The sequence below is a fragment of the Mobula birostris genome, chromosome 1 (genome assembly GCF_030028105.1).
Source record: "Mobula birostris isolate sMobBir1 chromosome 1, sMobBir1.hap1, whole genome shotgun sequence".
Lineage (NCBI taxonomy): Eukaryota > Metazoa > Chordata > Chondrichthyes > Myliobatiformes > Myliobatidae > Mobula > Mobula birostris.
In genome coordinates, this window is record NC_092370.1 from 32,862,872 (window position 1) to 32,883,853 (window position 20,982).

A 20,982-nucleotide genomic window follows, 5' to 3' on the forward strand; every position below is an offset into this window, starting at 1 on the left:
TCTATCTTCTAAACATCAGTGAGTTCAAGCCCTGAGTCAACAAACACTCGTGTATTAACCCTTTCATTCCCTGAATCATTCTTGCAAGTCAACCTTCAGGGAATCCTACATAAGGACTCCCAAGTCCCTTTGCATCTCTGATTTTTGAATTTTCTCCCCATTCAGAAAATAGTCTAGGCCTTTAATCCTTCTGTCAAAGTGCATGACCATACCCTTCCCTACACTATATTCCACCTGCCACATCTTTGCCTAATCTCCCAATCCAAGTCCTCCTTCAGACTCCTTGCTTCCTGAACAGAACCTGCGCTCCACCTATTTTTGTATCATCTGTGAACCTGGCCACAAAGACGTCATTTGCGAAATTCAAATCATGGAAATATAACGTGAAAAGTGGTTCCAATCCCAGCCCCTGAGGAACACCTCTAGTCACCAGCAGCCAACCAGAATAGTCCTCCTTTATTCCCACTTTTTGTTTCTTGCCAGTCAGCCAATATTCTATCCATGCTAGTATCTTTCCTGTAATACCATGGTCTCTTGTTAAGCAGTCTCATGTGTGGCACCTTGTCAAAGGCCTTCTGAAAACCCAAGTAAACAACATCCACTGACTCTCCTTTGTCAATTCTGCCTGTTATTTCCTCAAAGAATTCTAACAGATTTGACAGACAATATTTCCCCTCAAGGAAACTATGCTGTTTTGGGCTACTTTACATGTGCCTCCAAGTACGCCAAAACCTCCGCGTTAATAATGGATTCCAACATCTTCCCAACTCTAAAGTTCGGCTAACTGGTCTGTAATTTCCTTCCTTTTGCCTCCCTCCCTTAGAGTGGAGAGACATTTGCAATTTTCTTGTCCTCTGGAGCCATTTCAGAATGTAGTGATTCTTAAAACATCATTACTAGTGCCTCCATAATCTCTTTCAAAACCCCGGGTGTAGTCCTTCTGGACCAGATAACTTATTTATCTTCAGACCTTTCAGTTTCCCAAGTTCCTTCTCCCTAGAAATGGCAACTATACTCACTTCTGTCCCAACACCCTTGAATTTTTGGCATACTGCTGGTATCTTCCACAGTGAAGACTGATGCAAAATACTTAAATTAGTTTGTCTGCAATTTCTTTGACTCTCTCATTACTACTCCAGTGTCATTGTCCAATATCCACTCTTGCCTCTTTTATTTTTTATAGATCTGAAAAATCTCTTTTATATTATTGGCTAGCTTATCTTCATACTTCATCTTTTTCTTTGTGGTTGCTGTTCACTCACAATCCTCACGTAATCTGACAGAGTTTGAGCAGTTTTGTGAAGAAGAAAGAGGAAAAATTTTGCAGTGTCCAGATGTGCAAAGCTAATAGAGACCTATCCACACAGACTCAAGGCTGTAAAGTACATCTACTAAATACTGACTTGAAGGGGGTGAATACTTATGCAATGGATTATTTTGTGTTTTATATTGCTAGAGGGATTGAATTTAAGAGCAGAGAGATTAGCAGGCTTTATGGGCCAGATAGCCTACTCCCACTCCTATTTCTTATATTTTTATATTTGTAATTAATTTAAATCATTTTGTTAAGATCTGTTTTCACTTTGACACGAAAGAGTCTTTTTCTGTTGACCAGTGTCAAAAAACCCAAATTAAGTACACAGTGATTCAGTGTTGTAAAAGAATAGAAGATGAAAACTTCCAAGGGGTGGGGGTGTGAATGTTTTTTCTAGGCACTGTATTGTGGGCCACCATGGTCCAAAAGAACATTGTTACATTTTGTTGTATATATGTACAGCCAGTGACAATAAATTTGGACTTGATGTTATGTTGACATTGAATTTAAATGTAGAAAAAGTATGCTGCTTTTTTTTCTGTCTTACTTTGTATATTTTCACAAGTGCAATGACGTCAACCACACCCTTAAATGACATAAGAATCTTGCGTATTGTTCTATACCAACCTGATGGACAGCATAACTCAGGAATCATAATAGCACACTGAAATCTGGGAACATCTGATGCAGTGTTCAGACCTGAAACAATGACAGTTCATTTCCTTCCACAGATGTTGCTGGACACCAGTCTTCCTCCAGCAAACAACGTTTGTTGTCCTGATTACAGAATCTGCAGTGTTTCACTCACAAAATGCTGGAGAAACTCTGCAGGTCAGACAGCATTTATGGAAAGGAATACATAGTCAATATTTTGGGCTGAGGCCCTTCATCAGGACTGGAAAGGAAGGGGGAAGAAGCCAAAATAAGAAGGTCGGGGTGAGGAGGAGTAAAGCCTAGAAGGTGATAGGTGAAGCCAGGTAAGTGGTGGAGGAAGGGTTGAAGTGAGAAGCTGGAAGGTGATTAGGTGCAAAGGTCTTGGGCTGAAGAAGGATTCTGATAGTGCAGGAGAGTGGGCCATGGGAGAAGGGCAACAGGGAGAGGTTGTGGGCAGGTAAGGAGAAGAGAAGGGATAAGAGGGGAGCCAGAGTGGGAATTGATGGAGAAAGGAGGGGGCCCTGGAACGATGACCAGAGGTTAGGGAAATTGATGTTCATGCTTCAGGTTGGAGACTACCCAGACAGAATATGAGGTGTTGCTCCTTCAGTCTGAGGGTGGCCTTATCGTAGCAGTAGAGGAGGCCATGAACCAATATGTTGGACTGGGAGTGGGGATTGGAACTAAAGTGCTTGTTGTGGATGAATCTGTTGGGGCTGTCTGTTGTAACCAGAGCTCTCGATTCTGGCCTCCTCTACATTGCTAAGAGCCAAAGTAGATTGGAGTACTGCTTTGTCAAGCACCTCAGCTCCATCTGTAAAAAGCAGAATTTCCTGGTGGTCAACCATTTTAGTTCCTATTCCCATTCCTGTTCCGACATGTCAGTTCATGGTCTCTACTGCCACGATGAGGTCACTCTCAGGTTGGATGAGCAAATCCTCATATTCCGTCTAGTTAGCTGCCAGCCTGACGACATGAACATTGATCACTCTAACTTAAGGTAATTTTTCCACCTCCTCCTTTCCTCTCCTTCCATTCCCCCGCTCTGGCTCCCCTCTTACCTCTTCCCTTTCACTTCCCCCTGATGCCTCTCCTCCTTCCCATTCTCCCATTGTCCACTCTCCTATCCAATTCCTTCTTTTCCACCTCACACCATCTAACTTCTCACTTCATGCTCCTCCCCCACCCACCTGGCTTCACCTATCACCTTCTAGCTTGTACTCCTTCCCCTTCTATCACCGCCCCCCCCCCCCCACCATATTCTGGCTTCTTCACCTTCCTTTCCAGTCCTGATGAAGAGTCTCGGCCTGAAGCATTGACTGTTTATTCCTTTCCATAGATGCTGCCTAACCTGCTAAGTTCCTCCAGCGCTTTGTGTGCTCTGAATTCCTGGCTCTGTGGAATTTCTTGTGTTTTTTCTGCGGTGTTTGTCTTTCTGAAAATATCTTTTCAATCTCTTTGAAGGCAATTGAGCTAAACTAATCTATTCAAATTTTGTACCTTTAAACTACTTCATTCCACTTGTGAGCATAAAGGACAGTGGCTGTGTTCAGATTTGGATATGTTGATTGATGTATCTTGTATATTATGCACAATAATCATTGCATAGATATTTTTCATGTGGTGAAACTTCGTATAAGACCATGAGACATTGGAGCAGAAATCGTCTGCTCCACCATTCCATCATGGTTGATTTGTTATCCCTCTCAACCCCATTCACCTGCCTTTTCTCATAACCTTTGATGTCCTAACTAATCAAGAAACTATCAACCTCCACTTTAAGTATACTCAATGACTTGGCCTCCACGGCCATCTGTGGCAATGAATTCTACAGATTCATCAACCTTTGGCTGATGAATTCCTCCTCATTTCTGTTCTAAATGGGCAACCAATGGCCTCTATTTTGAGGCTGTGTCCTCTGGTTCTAGACTCACCCACAATAGGAAGGATTCCCACATCCAGTGTATCTAGACCTTCCGATATTCAATAGGTTTCAGTGAGATCCTCATTTTTCTAAACACCAGTGAGTACATGCCCAGAGTCATCAAACAGTCATCATATGTTAACCCTTTCATCCCCAGGATCATCCTCATGATCCTCCTCTGGACCCTCTTCAATGCCAGTACATCTTTTCTTAGATAAGGGGCCTAAAACTGTGAAGTTGCTTGGAAAAATCCTTGATGCCCTGTCTTTCTGGCTAAGAAATAATCACTTTGCAAGTTCATCACTCACCACAGTTCAATAACACTTGCTGTCTGCCTATTTAACTTTGTTGTTCCAAAAGCTCAACCCTCTTGCTATCTGTGCTCAATTTTCTAATAACCAAAACCTTGGGAAAATCTTTGACCCTTTCTCTGATTGATAGAGGTTGTTTATTGATTCTTCTCTGGGGGGCACTAACTGGCAGTTTCAACTACATAGATTACTGATTAAATCCAGTTCAGCACTTTCTAAATCCCTTTGGAACCATAAATGATCAAAAGTAGAAATATATGATCTTTGAAAGATTCTTCCCAGTGTTATGACATATTATTTATTGATGTAATCCACTGCTAAATTAACACAAGTTGAAGAGTAAGGCCATAAATTTCTGATCCTTCAGCAAGAAGAAGAAACGTGAAACTAGCTAAACTTGATGATTGCTGCAAGGCCGATGAATGTCAGTGGTTAAAGAATCAATCTATTATAATTGGCTAATAAAGCTTGGTCAAAGAATAAATGATAAAAAGTGTACTGAAGCAGAAGAGAGAGGTAGAAAGGCAAGGGAGTTTGGAAAGGAAGTGGAGATCATGGGAAGAATAGGATGTTGGATATGGAAAACTGGAGTTGTTTGAGTCTGGAATTAGATGGGGTTGGGTGGGGGGGTGGAGAGCCACAAGTTTAGACAGAAGAAATTATGTAAAGTGAGAGAGGTAAAGAAAAAGGGGTAAAGTGTGGAGATGTTTGAGAACAAGGAAGATCATTTTAAGATACAACTGGTGCGCATGCTTACCAATGTAGATCAACAGCTTTGGAGCTGATGGGTGAATAGTATGAGTAAGAATGCAGATGGTTTGAGCATTTCAATGTAACTTGTGTTTATGCGGCCATTTTATGATGGACTATTCTGGTCACAACATGCATAGTATAAAATGAAATATAAATGATGTAGAATACACCTCTGGTCAATTTCTGGTTAAGTATAGCATAGAAATAACAATACCATATATGTTGCAGGTAAATTATGAGTTCAGCATCGGCAGTCCAGTTTCTTCAGTCACACAAACCCACATTTAATAACGATCCCAGTACTGAAAGGTACAATATATAAGAAGCATTTGATGCTGTGGGCCTGCCTGTGCTCGATGGGGTTCAGAAGGATGAGGGTATCTCATTGAAATCTACTAGATCCTGAAAGACCTGGATAGAGTGGAAGTGGAGAGGATGTCTTCATCTTCATATTCAAGGACACAGCCTCAGAATTACTCTCTTTACAACTGAGATGAGGAATTTCTTCTGTTAGAAGTTGGTTAATCTGTGGAATTTGTTGCCACAGAGTGTTGTGTTGGCCAAGTGTATTTAAGGCAGAGATTTGAAGATGTTTGATCAGTAAAGGGATTAAGGGTTATGGGGAGCAGGCTGGAGAACAAGGTTGGAAACTAACTACCATGGTTGAATGATGAAGCACTTGATGGGCCGAATGGCTTAATTCTGCTCTTAGGTCTTATGCTCTTAATATGGCGTACTACTAGATGCAATAATATAGATTAAGTTTTTTATATTAAGATCCGATATAGAGTAAAAATCCATTCAACCTGTATATGCTGTACTCTGATCCTGGATGATCAGATTTTCTAGACAATTGGATGTTTCTTGATTCTAACTATCAAAATATACTTTTAATTCACCATTTTTAGATATTATAGAGTATTAAACAAAAATCTCCAGTAAGTTTAAAGGGAGCACAGGAAATTGGTCCCAGTCTGATTTAGGAAAATTCATGAACCAAGGCCATGATGAGTTCAATGAGAGTGTGGGAGCCAGATCCCTAGTGAGATACTTTATATAATACTTTATTGTCGCTAAACTATTGATACTGGAGTGTGCAATCATCACAGCGATATTTGATTCTGCCCTTAGTAAATATTAAAAGTTTAAATTATAAATCATAAATAGAAAATAGAAAAGGGAAAGTAAAGCAAAAAAACCGAGAGGCAGGTCCGGATATTTGGAGGGTATGGCCCAGATCCGGGTCAGGATCCGTTCAGCAGTCTCATCACAGATGGAAAGAAGCTGTTCCCAAATCTGGCCGTACGAGTCTTCAAGCTCCTGAGCCTTCTCCCAGAGGGAAGAGGGACAAAAAGTGTGACATGAAAGCTGGAGCTCCAGTGTGTAAAAGATAAAAGTAAATTTATTATTGAAGCACGTATATGTCACCATATACATCCCTGAGATACATTTCTTGTGGGCATACTCAAGAAATAAAATCAATCCAATAACCATAATGGAATCACTGAAAGATTGCACCAAGAGGACAGACAACTAGTGTGCATAGGATGACAAACTGTGCAAATACAAAAAGAAAAAAACAGAAATAGTAATAAATAAAATTTTAAGAGTGCTAGACTTCTTTTCAGCTTTGGGGTAGGGCTGGGTGTGAATTCCAAATAGATTTATCTTGGGGGGAAAATGTGAGTACGAATTTCATTACAATGTTGTGTATGGTATTTGCAGTTTTGCAATGAGTATGACAGAAATGAGCTACCTTAGTGACAAAGAAGTAAATTAAAATGCCTGGGGACTTCTTTGTTTTTTTACAGACTATTGGATGGTACTTTTAGTAATACCCCAAGACACTTCTAATTTATTTCATTTCTTTTTTATGCATGAGTATAAAAATGGTTTAAGTGAATCAAATGAATTTAAAGAAAATACAGGAAACAAACCTTGGTGAGTTTAACTGGAATTTAAAAGGAGTGTAGAAAATGTGGCCAAAAGGAGCACAGAAAATGGAGCCTTAGTGAGTTTAAAAAGAATGTGGTGAGTGTCACCCAGTGATCCATTTGCCAAGCCATCAGGATTTCTAATTGGGAGGACAGCAGTTATCAGAGTTTTATTGTAAATGCTTTTTTTCAACAAAACTTAGACTAGATGGTCTCAAATCTCCCTTAAGCAGTTGGCATCTCTGAACTTTACATCAATGGACAGTGCACAAATGTTGTCTGAATTTCTGCTTATTCTCCTCAGTTTTATTTTTATTCATTGAGTAAAAGCCAGATCGAAAATAATTTTGATGATTTCACAGTTGAATTGTGGTAGAGCATAAAATAAGACAGCAGTGAAAGAACCAGAGTCCTTCATGCACCTATTGAACTGTCCCACCAAGAATAAGTGGAGAAATATTGCGGAAGAGTTATAGTTTATGACACAAAAGTAGTTTAATGGGTGTTCTATATGATTGATTGGCTCTGGAAGAGGAGGTCTTTTGGGCATTTAACTCTTAAATTCTGAAAAGTAGCCAAGAGAAAAATATACACGTCACACACTCTTGATTATATATTTTAAAATTCATGATTATTTTTTAAAATTTCCAACTTTAAGAATGTCTGAGATTAATTCTGTCTGTATTGGGAATTGGACTCCCTTTAAAATACCCAAGATAACATTTTGATGCGTTTTCAACACACCAGCTCAATGATTTCTATTATGTCGGAGTGTTGGCAGCATCATGTTCCATCCAAGTGCTTGTCTGTTGAATTGCAGATGAGTGGATTTCAACCTTCTCTTTACTGGGTTGAACTGCACAGATTCAGTAGAACAAAGTAAATACACCTTAAACCATCAAGCAACACACATCAAAGTTGCTGGTGAACGCAGCAGGCCAGGCAGCATCTGTAGGAAGAGGTGCAGTCGACGTTTCAGGCTGAGACCCTTCGTCAGGACTAACTGAAGGAAGAGTGAGTAAGGGATTTGAAAGTTGGAGGGGAAGGGGGAGATCCAAAATGATAGGAGAAGACAGGAGGGGGAGGGATAGAGCCAAGAGCTGGACAGGTGATAGGCAAAAGGGATACGAGAGGATCATGGGACAGGAGGTCCGGGAAGAAAGACAAGGGGGGGCGGGGGGACCCAGAGGATGGGCAAGGGGTATATTCAGAGGGACAGAGGGAGAAAAAGGAGAGTGAGAGAAAGAATGTGTGCATAAAAATAAGTACAGATGGGGTACGAGGGGGAGGTGGGGCCTAGCGGAAGTTAGAGAAGTCGATGTTCATGCCATCAGGTTGGAGGCTACCCAGACGGAATATAAGGTGTTGTTCCTCCAACCTGAGTATGGCTTCATCTTTACAGTAGAGGAGGCCGTGGATAGACATGTCAGAATGGGAATGGGATGTGGAATTAAAATGTATGGCCACTGGGAGATCCTGCTTTCTCTGGCGGACAGAGCGTAGATGTTCAGCAAAGCGGTCTCCCAGTCTGCGTCGGGTCTCGCCAATATATAAAAGGCCACATCGGGAGCACCGGACGCAGTATATCACCCCAATCGCCTCACAGGTGAAGTGTTGCCTCACCTGGAAGGACTGTTTGGGGCCCTGAATGGTGGTAAGGGAGGAAGTGTAAGGGCATGTGTAGCACTTGTTCCGCTTACATGGATAAGTGCCAGGAGGGAGATCAGTGGGGAGGGATGGGAGGGACGAATGGACAAGGGAGTTGTGTAGGGAGCGATCCCTGCGGAATGCGGGGGGGGGGAGGGAAAGATGTGCTTAGTGGTGGGATCCTGTTGGAGGTGGCAGAAGTTATGGAGAATAATATGTTGGACCCGGAGGCTGGTGGGGTGGTAGGTGAGGACCAGGGGAACCCTATTCCTAGTGGTGTGGCGGGAGGATGGAGTGAGAGCAGATGTGCGTGAAATGGGGGAGATGCGTTTAAGAGCAGAGTTGATAGTGGAGGAAGGGAAGCCCCTTTGTTTAAAAAATGAAGACATCTCCCTCGTCCTAGAATGAAAAACCTCATCCTGAGAGCAGATGCGGCGGAGACGGAGGAATTGCGAGAAGGGGATGGCGTTTTGCAAGAGACAGGGTGAGAAGAGGAATAGTCCAGATAGCTGTGAGAGTCAGTAGGCTTCCGCTAGGCCCCACCTCCCCCTCGTACCCCATCTGTTACTTATTTTTATGCACACATTCTTTCTCTCACTCTCCTTTTTCTCCCTCTGTCCCTCTGAATATACCTCTTGCCCATCCTCTGGGTCCCCGTTCTCCCCCCCCCCATCTTTCTTCCCGGACCTCCTGTCCCATGATCCTCTCATATCCCTTTTGCCTATCACCTGTCCAGCTCTTGGCTTCATCCCTCCCCCTCCTGTCTTCTCCTATCATTTTGGATCTCCCCCTCCCCCTCCAACTTTCAAATCCCTTACTCACTCTTCCTTCAGTTAGTCCTGACGAAGGGTCTCGGCCTGAAACGTCGACTGCACCTCTTCCTACAGATGCTGCGTTCACCAGCAACTTTGATGTGTGTTGCTTGAATTTCCAGCATCTGCAGAATTCCTGTTGTTAAACCATCATGCAGTGTCTTTGATCTTTGCAGCGTGTTGTTGCACATAGGAGCTTATAATGTATTGACTTTATTACATCCTTCACATACATGAGGAGTAAAATTCTTTACGTTACATCTCCATCTAAATGTTCAATGTGCAATTTGTAGTAATTTGTAATAACAGTATGTACAGTAAGATAAACAACAGAACAGTCAATATACTTAGAAATACAATTGTGTCAGCATGAATTAATCAATCTGATGGCCTGGTGTAAGAAGCTGTCCTGGAGCCTGTTGATCCTCACTTTTATGCTGTGGAACTGTTTCCCAGATTCCACTTCATTTCAAGTGTAGGCTGAGTGTGATGTTTTATTCTTCAGAACACTGAGATTTTATGATACCCTTGTTAGTTGCGATACTTGGTGAGTGTGAAGAGGTTGTTATAAATGTATGAAAAATATTTTGGATGTAGGAATACAGAACTTCAGTCAAATGTTAGTAGAGGTACGAGTCAATTGAGTACTGAAATAGGCTGAGGGAATGAGTGATCCTGTTTTCCTGGCTGTGTTTATTCAATGAGTTTGTGGTTGAGATGAGCTATAAATAATATCAAGGCTCTAGATGTGAAGAGTTGCTGCTTGGATAACTGCTGAATATAGGCCGCATTTAGTGTGTAGTTGGTCTCTCACCAGGAGGAAAAGAGAAACCAAGGTTTTGAACATCTTAAGTTTTTATTCTTGGCTCTTTTCCTTTGCTTAATAATGAATGCCTGTTTTCATTACCACATTTAAATATCTTGGTTGGCATAATTGGGTTTTTTTTAGTTATGTTTGACTTGAATTTTGCAGCAAAGAATTTTTTTTGCATATTGGAGCATTAACAATGTAACACTTTATTAAGGTTGAGAGAAACTGATTAAATTACAAGGCCAACAATGACAAGAATGTTTTGCATTCCATGGATGCTGGCTCTAATTGTTTATGACAAATGTCAACAACAGATTTCTTAAAAAATCATCTTCCTCTTGGGGTGGCTGGGGTGTGGTAGTCTCCACAAGGATATTTTGCCAAGATTTCATATACCTTCCCCACTGGCACCCAAATAAATGCTGTGTTTTATCTACAGTTGCAAATACAAGACCAGCTGGCAACAACCAACTGTTGTTTAATTGTTAATTGTCTCAGAGTTCACAAGAACTGCATGGTGCAACAAAGTGATCATTGTTAACAAACCCAAGGTGAGTTCTGCTTGTCTCAAAATATGTTTGTTGACTTTTGCTCAACACAGGTACCATTATCCAACTCCCAAATTATTTTATGTCCAGTTGCTTGTGGGTCATTCGGAATTTATTGGAGAAGGACGGACTCGTCAAGCTGCTAGACACAATGCTGCTATGAAAGCCCTTCAGGCTCTTCGTGATAAACCTATTCCAGAAAGGACATGTCGGGTAAATATTTATCAATCACCAGAATCTGAATAATCTGCATTAGTTTTGCTAGCTTGTCTTAAGTGGTTTACCCGTTGCTGAAAGGTTTATCTTCACTAAAAGTTTTAATAATATCTTCCGGTTACATGCTTACACTATAGAATAACCCCCTTCTTTCCCCTCCCCTCCCCAATTTTATACCAAAAATATTTGTGGTTACTGGAATAACTTTGCAGATTGGGACACACTAAGGTAGCAGTCCTTTTGGTGGATTCATTAGTGGTGACTTCCTTTTTGCAGATGTGCCCAGTTCTATTTTTTTTATAGTGATCAAGAACAGAAAATGTAGCAGATTTTTCCTTCCATTACCCAGGGATCTAAAATCTATTCTGCTCCAGTTGCTTGCCTATAGTACCTTGGGACATTTCCTGATTTAAAATTTGGTTCTATATTGGAACTTGCCTTTGGAATTTTATTTCAATTGGGGAAGCTACCTCAATGTTGTTGAGAATATTTTTAAATTAATGTCCTATCTAAAATATGGGCATTTTTTTCACTTTATGTTCTGAACAAAGCACAAATGTCTGCCAAGAAATAAAGTGGGCGACTCGTTCCAGTGCTACATAAGACTATTGCCGGCTTTATTTCCCTAATTGAGGCAGAGGGTAGGATTATATTGAATGAGGAATTAAGAGGTAAACCAACCCTCACAACAAACGCTCATAAGATGGTAAACTCTCATTTACCCAGTGTTTTTGCATCCAAAATTCTCATGCAGCTAGTAAAATTTCTAAGAATATTGAGCAGTATTTAACTTTTTTCAAAAACGTATGTGGCACACAGTTAATACATTAATAGATAAGGGACCATGCCATCATACGCTGATTAAGCAGCAGCATCTTTTTAAAAGAATTGGCACTTCTTGTGATGGCGGGTACATTTATTTGATTTCTTTTCGTCCTATCTTGAATTAATGCTGCCTGTCTTAAAATTTAGACATTTATTTAGAAGGATAATGAGATGTTATATAGTTTAGCAGCTTATTTAATGGTTTAAGCATAGCATACTAGTGTATTATGTAAAGTAACGTTTATACTGGGCAATTCTCATGCAGCTAGCATATTTATATAACTGACCTGCCTCCATTCTCCATGATGTCAGATTCTTGAGAGGGTTCTATAAAAGGATAAAATAGATTGAGGAGGACTGCATATGTCTCAGAGAGTCTAAAATGGACCTGGGTCGTCTGAGTTTTAGTTAATACTGCCCTCCCCTGCATCTCCACAATTTCTTGGACATCTGCCCTCATTCCATCTTCACAGGGATAGAGTTTGTCCTGTCCTCACCTACCACCCCATGAGCCTCCACATCCAGCACATTATTCTGTGTACATTCTACTTAACACCAAACACACCTTAACCTCCCTCTCTTACTCTCCGCTTTCCGCAGGGATCGTGTTCCATGATTCCCTTGTCCATTCATCCCTTTCCCACTGATTGACCTCCTGGCACATATCCCTGCAAGTGGAAGAAGTGCCACACCTGCCCGTTCACCTCCTCCATCACTTCCCTTCAGGGCCCCAAACAGTCCTTCTAGTGAGGCAACACTTCACCTGCAAATCAGTTGGTGCCCTCTACTGTAGCTGGTAATTCTGATGCGGCCTCTTCTACATTGGTGTGGTCCAATGTAGAATGGGGGGACCATCTGCAACAAACAAGGTTTTCTGGTGGCCAACTATTTTAATTCCAGTTCCCATTCCTATTCTGACACATCAATTCATGGCCTCCTCTACTGTCAGGGTGATGCTACTCTCAGGTTGGAGGAACAATACCTTTTAATTCCTCTGGGTAGCCTCCAGCCTGATGGCATGAACATCGATTTCTGCAACCGAGTAATTTTCCCCTTCTCTCCTCCCTCTTCTTCCATTCCTTGCTCTGGCTCCCCTCTTCGCTCTTCTCACCTGCCTATCACCTTCCCTGGAGCCCATCCTCCTTTCCTTTCTCCTATGGACCAATCCCTTTTCCTAGTTGATATCTTCTTCTTCAGCCAATGACCTTTTCTACCTATAACCTCCCAGCAGCTTGCTTCAAACCCCTCTTCCACATACCTGGCTTTTCCTATCACCTTCTAGATTGTACTCCTTCCCCTCCCACCATCTTCTTCTGGCTTCTTCCCCTTCCTTTCTAATCGTGATGAAGAGTCTCAGTCTGAAATGTCGACTGTTGATGATTTTCCATAGATGCTGCCTTACCTGCTGAGTTCCTCAAGCATTTTGTGTGTGTTAATCTGGATTTTCAGCATCTGCTGCGTCACTTGTTTCTTTAGTTAATGAGTTGGGCTCCCATGGCAGACAAGTATGCAAGTTACCCGGATACAATTTCTCATCCTTATTTTAAGAAAACTTAGCTTTAATAATTAATGGTTTAATTAGGTAAGGGAAAAGAATAGGGATCACCGATTGAAACTATGCAACCTGTTTGGGAAATGATGAATCTGTAGAACTTGTTAGAAACTGATGAGAATGAGAAAGTTTTTGAGTTACAGAATTGTGGATCAGCCATGGTTTGTCATTGCTGGAGACAGTATTTTACAAGGTGAGCTCTGACGTAGTTCATTCTAGAAGTAATGAGGGTTTCAGTAGTAAATTGGTTGAGATAGGTTATAGGTGATAAATGAAAGCAATAATTTGATTGTTGGGGCAATTAGAAAGCACAGCAAAGCTCCAGAAAGCAGCGATAACAGCAGAGGGGCCAAGTTGGACATAGAGCACTCATTTTAAAAGTAGCTTGGTGCTTGGGAATGAACCCTTTGAGATAATGTGCAAGTAATGAATCAATAGAATCTAAGGATTAGATGCTATACATTAGAAGTAGACACAATTAGTGCAGTCAATGCAACAAGGCAAAGCAGTGGAACTCTGAAAGATTAGTGCTGCTGAAGGAAATAAGAGAATGGGATGGCCAAAGAGCTTCAGGAGGTGCAGTCATTTAGTGGGACGGGTTGATAACTTTGATCAATATGGTCAATTTTGTAACTAGTAAGAAACTGAAAGCGAACTGATAAAGTACAGTCACATGTAACTGTTAATAACAATGGGTTTAATGCAGTTGGCTGTGTCAGGCTGTGTCACCAACAATACAGCAAATAGGATGGAAGTTAGTTTCAGACAGATACAAACATGCATCTGCCATTACATTCAGTTGCTGAATTCTTTTGATTGGAATTCTTTTGATTTCAGTGGGGATTCTTGGTTTGCAGATGGAAAAGGCAAAGGAGAAATACTTTTTAAAAATTGTTTCATGTTTTAATTATCTCTAGTGCCTTTATGTGACTTCAATAATTTTTCAAAATTTTCTAATCATTCCCTTCAATTTTATTAGTTTATAAATGACCATTGATTTAATTTTTATTTATTCGTGATATTTAAAATTGTTTGAAATTCTTAAGCATTTTGACAGACTACAAAGCTGCTTTGCCTTCTGTGAAAGGCTACCATGGGCACCTAGCAAGGGGCCTCAGCTGCTGTCGCAATCTCACCACTTGGTTCCTGGACTGCAAGCGTCTTTTGAAATTGGTTCTCTGGATTTGGCTGGTTGAAGGTGACCATGGAAGTGCTGCAGAGTCTAGGCAGGGCCTGGCATATTCTGATCCAATACATACATTGACCTTGAAGAGTGTGGGAAGTCAAAATTTGGATAGTTGATTTAATCCTAACAAAGAGGGGAGATGAGGTTTCTTTCAGTCTGAATATATTCTGTTGCCCATTTAAATGATTTAAGGCTGATGCTGATAGATTCTTAATCAGTCGGGCATGAAGAGATATGGGGGAAAAGGCAGGAGATTGGGGCTGAGAGGGGAATGGATCAACCAAGATGAAATGCTGGAACAGGCTTAGCCGGCCACATGGCCTAATTCTGCTCCTATATCTTTTGGTCTTAATTCTAGTTTCATTAAACAATGCATTTTACCACTTGTTTGCAAAAAGTTTTTTTGCAGGATAATTGAGAACTTAATGTGCTGGAAAGACATTGATGTGGGATGCATGAAAACATTTTCACTGTGTGTCAACAGACAGCATGAAAGTGCTTTGATTAAATGTTAGAATCAGTTTTCGTCATGTAGAGTTCCTGTTTATTCAGCAGGATAAATGTTAAGAATATCAGTGTTTAAAATGTAAATGTTTATATAAGGGATATGTAAAGATTGTGCAGATGTTTTTTCTCATTTCTAAATGAGTACTGGATATTACTGTCGGACCTAATTGGAAAAAATTACCAAATCTGGACTTCTCAAGCAGGTCTTGAAGTCTGAGAGATCAGATCTCAAAAATTAATGTTTCATAAATGCTAACTTTTAGTTATTATTCAAGGCATATATGGAAGGATTCCTGTTGGGAAAAGAAGAGTTACAAGTACACTATTTATTATTCTCATTTCTGGGACAGATGCTGTGTTGCCCTGGTTGGTTCTAGGTGATGGTTATTATACTGAGTCAAACAATCCTGGGAGCCAATCTCTGGGTGTCTGAATCTGGAAGAAAAGTTGCTATCATGTTGGCACTACTTTATATCCAGCTGGTAGATATCTTCCCATAAGTGCAACAGACTAATGTTCTGGGCTCCATTTAAATGATTAGAGATTTTAAACAAAGTCTGGTAAGACAGACTGCTCTGAGAAATAAAATCCGAGGTGAATTGTCAAGTTGGATCTGGGATTGGCTCGGTAGCAGACACTGAAAAATGTTGTTTAATAGGAAGTGTATATGCAATGGAGGGTCCTTGGGATACAATACTGGCTCCATTGCTTTTCGTATATATCACTGATTTGTTGTATGTCTATCATTTGTTTTTAATACCAGTGGCATAATGAATAAATATGCAGATGATAGCAAAACTGGTTATTTGGTTGACAGTGAAGAAGTAAGTTTAAGACAGCTATGAAATAGCAGTAGGGTGGTCAGGTGGACAGAAGTGCCAAATGGAATTCAGATTGGTGAAGTATATCATAATGTCATAAGGGAATACATTGTACAAAAATTAGATATGTGGACCGAACGACTTGTACTGTGCTTTAACGTTCTATATCAAGAAGTGCACGGAAATCCTAGGATATTTAAGTGCATATATGTGAAGGCCAATTGGATAATATGGCTATAAATATTGTCATAGAATCAGAAAAAAATTGCACAGAAGCAGCTCCTTGCTTCATCTAGACCATGCTGGCCATCTGGCACTCAATTTCTACTAATCCTACTTTAATTCCATTATTTTATTCTCTCCATATCCTTTTCAACACCCCTAGGTTCTATCACTCACCTACACACTAGGGGCAAATTGTGGTGATCAATTAACCTACACAACATTGGAATGCGATGGGAAACCAGAGCTTGTGGAGAAAACCTACGCAGCCATTGGAAGAACATGCAAGCTCCATACAGACAACACAGGAGATCAGGAATTGAACCTAGGTCTCTGGCACTGTGAGAGAGCAGCTCTCCGAGCAGCACTGCTGTGTCACCTTGTATACTTTACTGGCTGTGGGACAGAATAAAAGTAAGCACACTGTTTTAGAGGTATAGAAAGTTAGGCCAGAATTGGAATACCATGTACAGTTTTGATTATTGGCGTTATGGGAAGGATGTGATAGTGGAGCATTTGCGGAGAAAATCACCATGATAAGTATACACAGTTTTTGTAATACATGGAGATTTTTGAGGCTGTGATTCTTTTTGCCATGTGGCTGAAAGTGACGTAAAATAGGTTTACAAAATAACGTGAGGTTTGAAAAACAAGAACAAAGTAGGCCTTGTTACCTTGGCAGAGAGGTTTATTGGAATTGGGTTATTTCCTTTGGAGGCAAGAACCTGGGTGACTGCCAGGAGAGAGAAAGGGAATAAGCAGATACCCCTGTAGCCGTTCCCCTCAGAAATGTATACTACTTTGGGTACTGTATGGGCAATCAACCTGCCAGGGAGAAGCCACAGTGAGCAGATCTCTGGCACTGAGTCTTGCTCTGTGGCGCAGAAGGGAAAGGGGGAGGAGTGCAGTAGTGGTAGGCGATTCCATAGTCAGAGAACCAGACAGAAGATTCTTTGCATGTGAGAAGACACCCTGGTGGCATTTTGCCTCTTAGGTGCCAGGGTCAGGGATGCCTCGGTTCAGGTCCACAGTATTCCAAAGGGGGAGGGTGAACAATGACCAACCATGGTACATATTGATAGCAACAACATAGGAAAAGGGAGGAGGTCCTGAAGAGAGAATATAGGGAGCTTGGTGGAAAGCTGAAAAGCAGGACCTCCAGAGCAGTAATCTCTGAGTTGCTGCCTGTGCCATGTGCCAGAGAAGGTAAATAAGAATAGGATGATTTGGCAGACGAATGTGTGGCTGAGGAATTGGCAGAAGCAGGGTTTCAGATTTCTGGATCATTGGAATGTGTTCTGGGGAAGCTATAACCTGGGTAGAAAAAAACAGGTTGCACTTCAACTCGAGGGAGAACCAATATCCTCTTGGGCAGGTTTGCTAAAGCTTTTGGCGTGGGTTTAAACTAATTTGGCAAGAGGGATGGGAACTGGGTAATAGGGCTGAGGATGGAGCAGTTGGTATGCTACTAGATGCAGTTTGTAGTAAGTCTGTGAGGCAAGACAAGGCAGATGATAGAGCAAAATTGCAGTCAGTGGGCTGGGTTAAAGTATAGCAAGGGGACAAATTCAAAAAGGATGATGAATATCGTACTGAAGGTGTTATATTTGAATGCATAGAATAAGGTAGATGATCTTGTAGCGCAGTTAGAGATTGGCAGGTATGATGTGAGCATCTCTGAGTCATGGCTGAAGGAAGATCATAGTTGGGAGCTTAACATCCAAGGATACACATTGTTTCGAAAGGACAAGCAGGTAGGCAGAGGGGGTGAGGTGGCCCTGTTGGTTTAAAAAAAATGAAATCAAATCTTTAGAAAGAAGTGACATAGGATCGGAAGATGTATAATTCTTGTGGACAGAGTTAAGAAACGGCAAGGGGTAAAAATACTCGGAGTTATATACAGGCCTCCATATTGTAGCCAGGATGTGGGGTGCAAATTACAATGGGAGATAGAAAATCATCTTGGTGCTGGATCCCAAGAGGCTTTTTAAGAGCAGCTTGTGGTTCAGCCCCCCCCTTGGGGAAAGGCATTTCTGGATTGGGTGCTGTGTCATGAACCAAATTTGATTAAGGAGCTTAAGGTAAAAGAACTGATAGGAAGCAGTGATAGAATTCACCCTGCAGTTTGAGAGGGAGAAGGTAAAGCTAGATATATCAGTATTGCAGTGGAGTAAGGGGAATTAAAGAGGCATGAGAGAGGAGCTGGACAAGGTTGATTCGAAGGGGACACTAACAGGGATGATGGCAGAAAAAATATGGCTGAAGTTTCTGTGAATGATTCAGAAGGCACAAGATAAATATATCTCAAAGATGAAGTACTCTAAAGGGAGGATAAAGCAACCGTGGCTGACAAGGGAAGTCAAAGAAGCATAAAAGCAAAAGAGAGGGGCATATAATATAGCAAAAATTAGTGGGACGTTACATGTTTGGGAGGCTTTTTAAAGAAACAACCAAGGCAACCAAAAAGCCATAAGGGGAGAAAAAATGAAATATGAATGGAAGCTAGCTAATAATATCAAAGAGGATACTAAAAGCTTTTTCAATATATAAAGAGTAAAAGAGAGGTGAGAGTGGATATTAGATCACTGGAAAATGTCACTGGAGAGGTAGTAATGGGAGCCAAATTTAAAAGTGGGGGAATTTTATAACTATTTTCCATCAATCTTCACTATGAAAGACACTAGCAGTATGCCAGAAGTGAGTATTGTTGTTCTAAGGAGAAGGTACTTTGGAAGGTGAAAGTTATGAAGGTAGATTAATCACCTCGACCAGATGGATTATACCCCAGGGTTCTGAAAGAGGTAGCTGAAGAGATTGTGGAGGCATTAGTGATGATCTTTCGAGAATCATTAGGGCGAGGGAAATTGCAAATGACACTGCAGATTTTAAGAAGTGCAGGAGGCAGAGGAAAGGAAATTATAGACCTGACTTCTGTGTTGAGAAGGTGTTGGAGTCATTTATTAAGGATGAGGTTCAAAGGTTCATTTTATTGTCAAGGTATGCATGTAAAATACAACTCTGATGTTTGTCTTTTCCAGATAGCCATGAAACACAGAAAACCCATGTGAGTTGTTGAAAAAAAGAGCCATCACTCCCCCACAATGATACGGAAACAAAACTTACAAACCCCAAAATCCCCCATACCTACCTCACACAAAAAACTAACCGAACACCCCCATAAACCCCAAAGCCCCAACATCCTCACAAAAACCAGTAATGATAGCGTCAAATCCCCCAACCCCCTGCTTGCAGAAAGCAATAGCATCAAAACCCCCAAACCCCTCTCTCTCACACAAAAACTAACAGATTCACCCACACAGAAAAACACCAATAAGAATATGGGATGCCAAGTTCCCAACTTCTCCCTCGCATGAAAAGTTATATTTCTCCCGCCTGCCAATCAGTGACAAGGAAGAAAACACCGAAAACTGAAGGAGACCAATAGAAAGTACTGTCCAATATTCACGTAAATTTTAGCATATCGAAAACTTCCTTCCATCAGCTTTCAAGGAGAGCAGCTGCATGTACTCAGTCCTTCCACAAAGAGCGACCACCACGCTGGGTCCAAGCTCAAACACTGCAGACCCAGCTACTGACCCCGTGGCCTCCATTGAGAGTGACCTCTGACCTCCTCTGCATTCACATCTTCCTTGACACTTCGAAATAGAGTTGCTCATGACTCCCCAGCTCTTCTCTGATCTTTTCTACGAGGCAGCTTGTGTTCTTGTTAGGTTATTCGATTGAATTCCAAACAGCATATCACAGGCTCCAGCAGTTTCTGTAACACAATCAAGACAGAAAGAACAAGCTGAAGATGTAGAGTAAGTGAAATAATTGAAGAGATTGGCTATCTGGAGTTGTTGCTTGAGAAATCATTTTCACTGGTGTCATCTTGACTGGAGGTTTTGGAATATTTCGAGGCACGTGCTAAAATAGGCAAAAGTCATCATGGTTTCTTTAAGGGGAAATCTTGCCTGACAAATCTGGTGGAATTCTTTGAAGAAATAGCAAGCAGGAAAGACAAAGGGGAGTTAGTGGATGTTGTTTACCTGGAGTTTCAGAAACCTTTGACAAGGTGTCACACATGAGACTGCTTAACAAGATAAGAGTCCATGGTATTACAGGAAAGATACTAGCATGCATCGAGGATTTACTGACCAGTAGGAAGTAAAGAGATGGAATAAAGGGGTCCTTTTTCTAGTTGGCTGCTGATGACTAGTGGTTTTCCACAGGGATTGGTGTTAGGATCACTTCTCTTTATGTTATATGAGAATGATTTGGATGACGGAATTAATGCTTTTGTGGACGATACGAAGATAGGTGGAGGGGCAAGTTTAGATGAATGGGGAAGGATCTCATTGAAATCTACAAAATATTGTAACATCTGGATAGAGTAGATGTGGAGAGGATGTTTCCTTTGTGGGTCAGTCTAGGATCTGAGGGCACAGCCTCAGTCCATTGAGAACAGAGGTGAGGAGGAATTTCGTTGGCCAGAAGGTAGTGAATCATTGCTACACGTGGCTATGGAGGCCAAGTCATTGGGTGTATTTAAAGTGGAGTTACGTAGGTCTTGATTAGTCAGAGGTGAACGGTTATGGGGTTAGGAAAATAAAATTGAGAGGGATAATAAATCAGTCATGATGGAATGGTGGAGCAGATTCTGTGGGCCAAATGGCCTAATTCTTTTCCTATGTTTTGTAGTCTCATGGACTGTAGGGGGAATTGATTTTTTTTTGTTTAATAATTTAGTGATTTGGTCTGGATTTAACAGTCTGGATGCAGAAACTTACATTACAGTTAAAAGTATCTGGATTATCAAATAAAGTATTGTAACCTACATCAAAGTTGCTGGTGAACGCAGCAGGCCAGGCAGCATCTCTAGGAAGAGGTACAGTCAACGTTTCAGGCCGAGACCCTTCGTCAGGACTAACTGAAGGAAGAGTT

At 41.1% G+C, this 20,982-nt stretch overlaps 1 protein-coding gene across 9 annotated transcripts in view; it reads left to right on the plus strand.

The window, feature by feature from the left end:
* The window catches only part of stau2 (staufen double-stranded RNA binding protein 2), a 364,656-nt gene that overhangs the window by 141,550 nt on the left and 202,124 nt on the right, over positions 1–20,982 (plus strand). For all 9 annotated transcript variants that reach the window (XM_072253656.1, XM_072253677.1, XM_072253693.1 and 6 more), the window contains one exon: positions 10,763–10,922. In XM_072253656.1, coding sequence (XP_072109757.1) covers positions 10,763–10,922 — 160 coding nt within the window. The remainder of the gene's footprint in view (positions 1–10,762; positions 10,923–20,982) is intronic.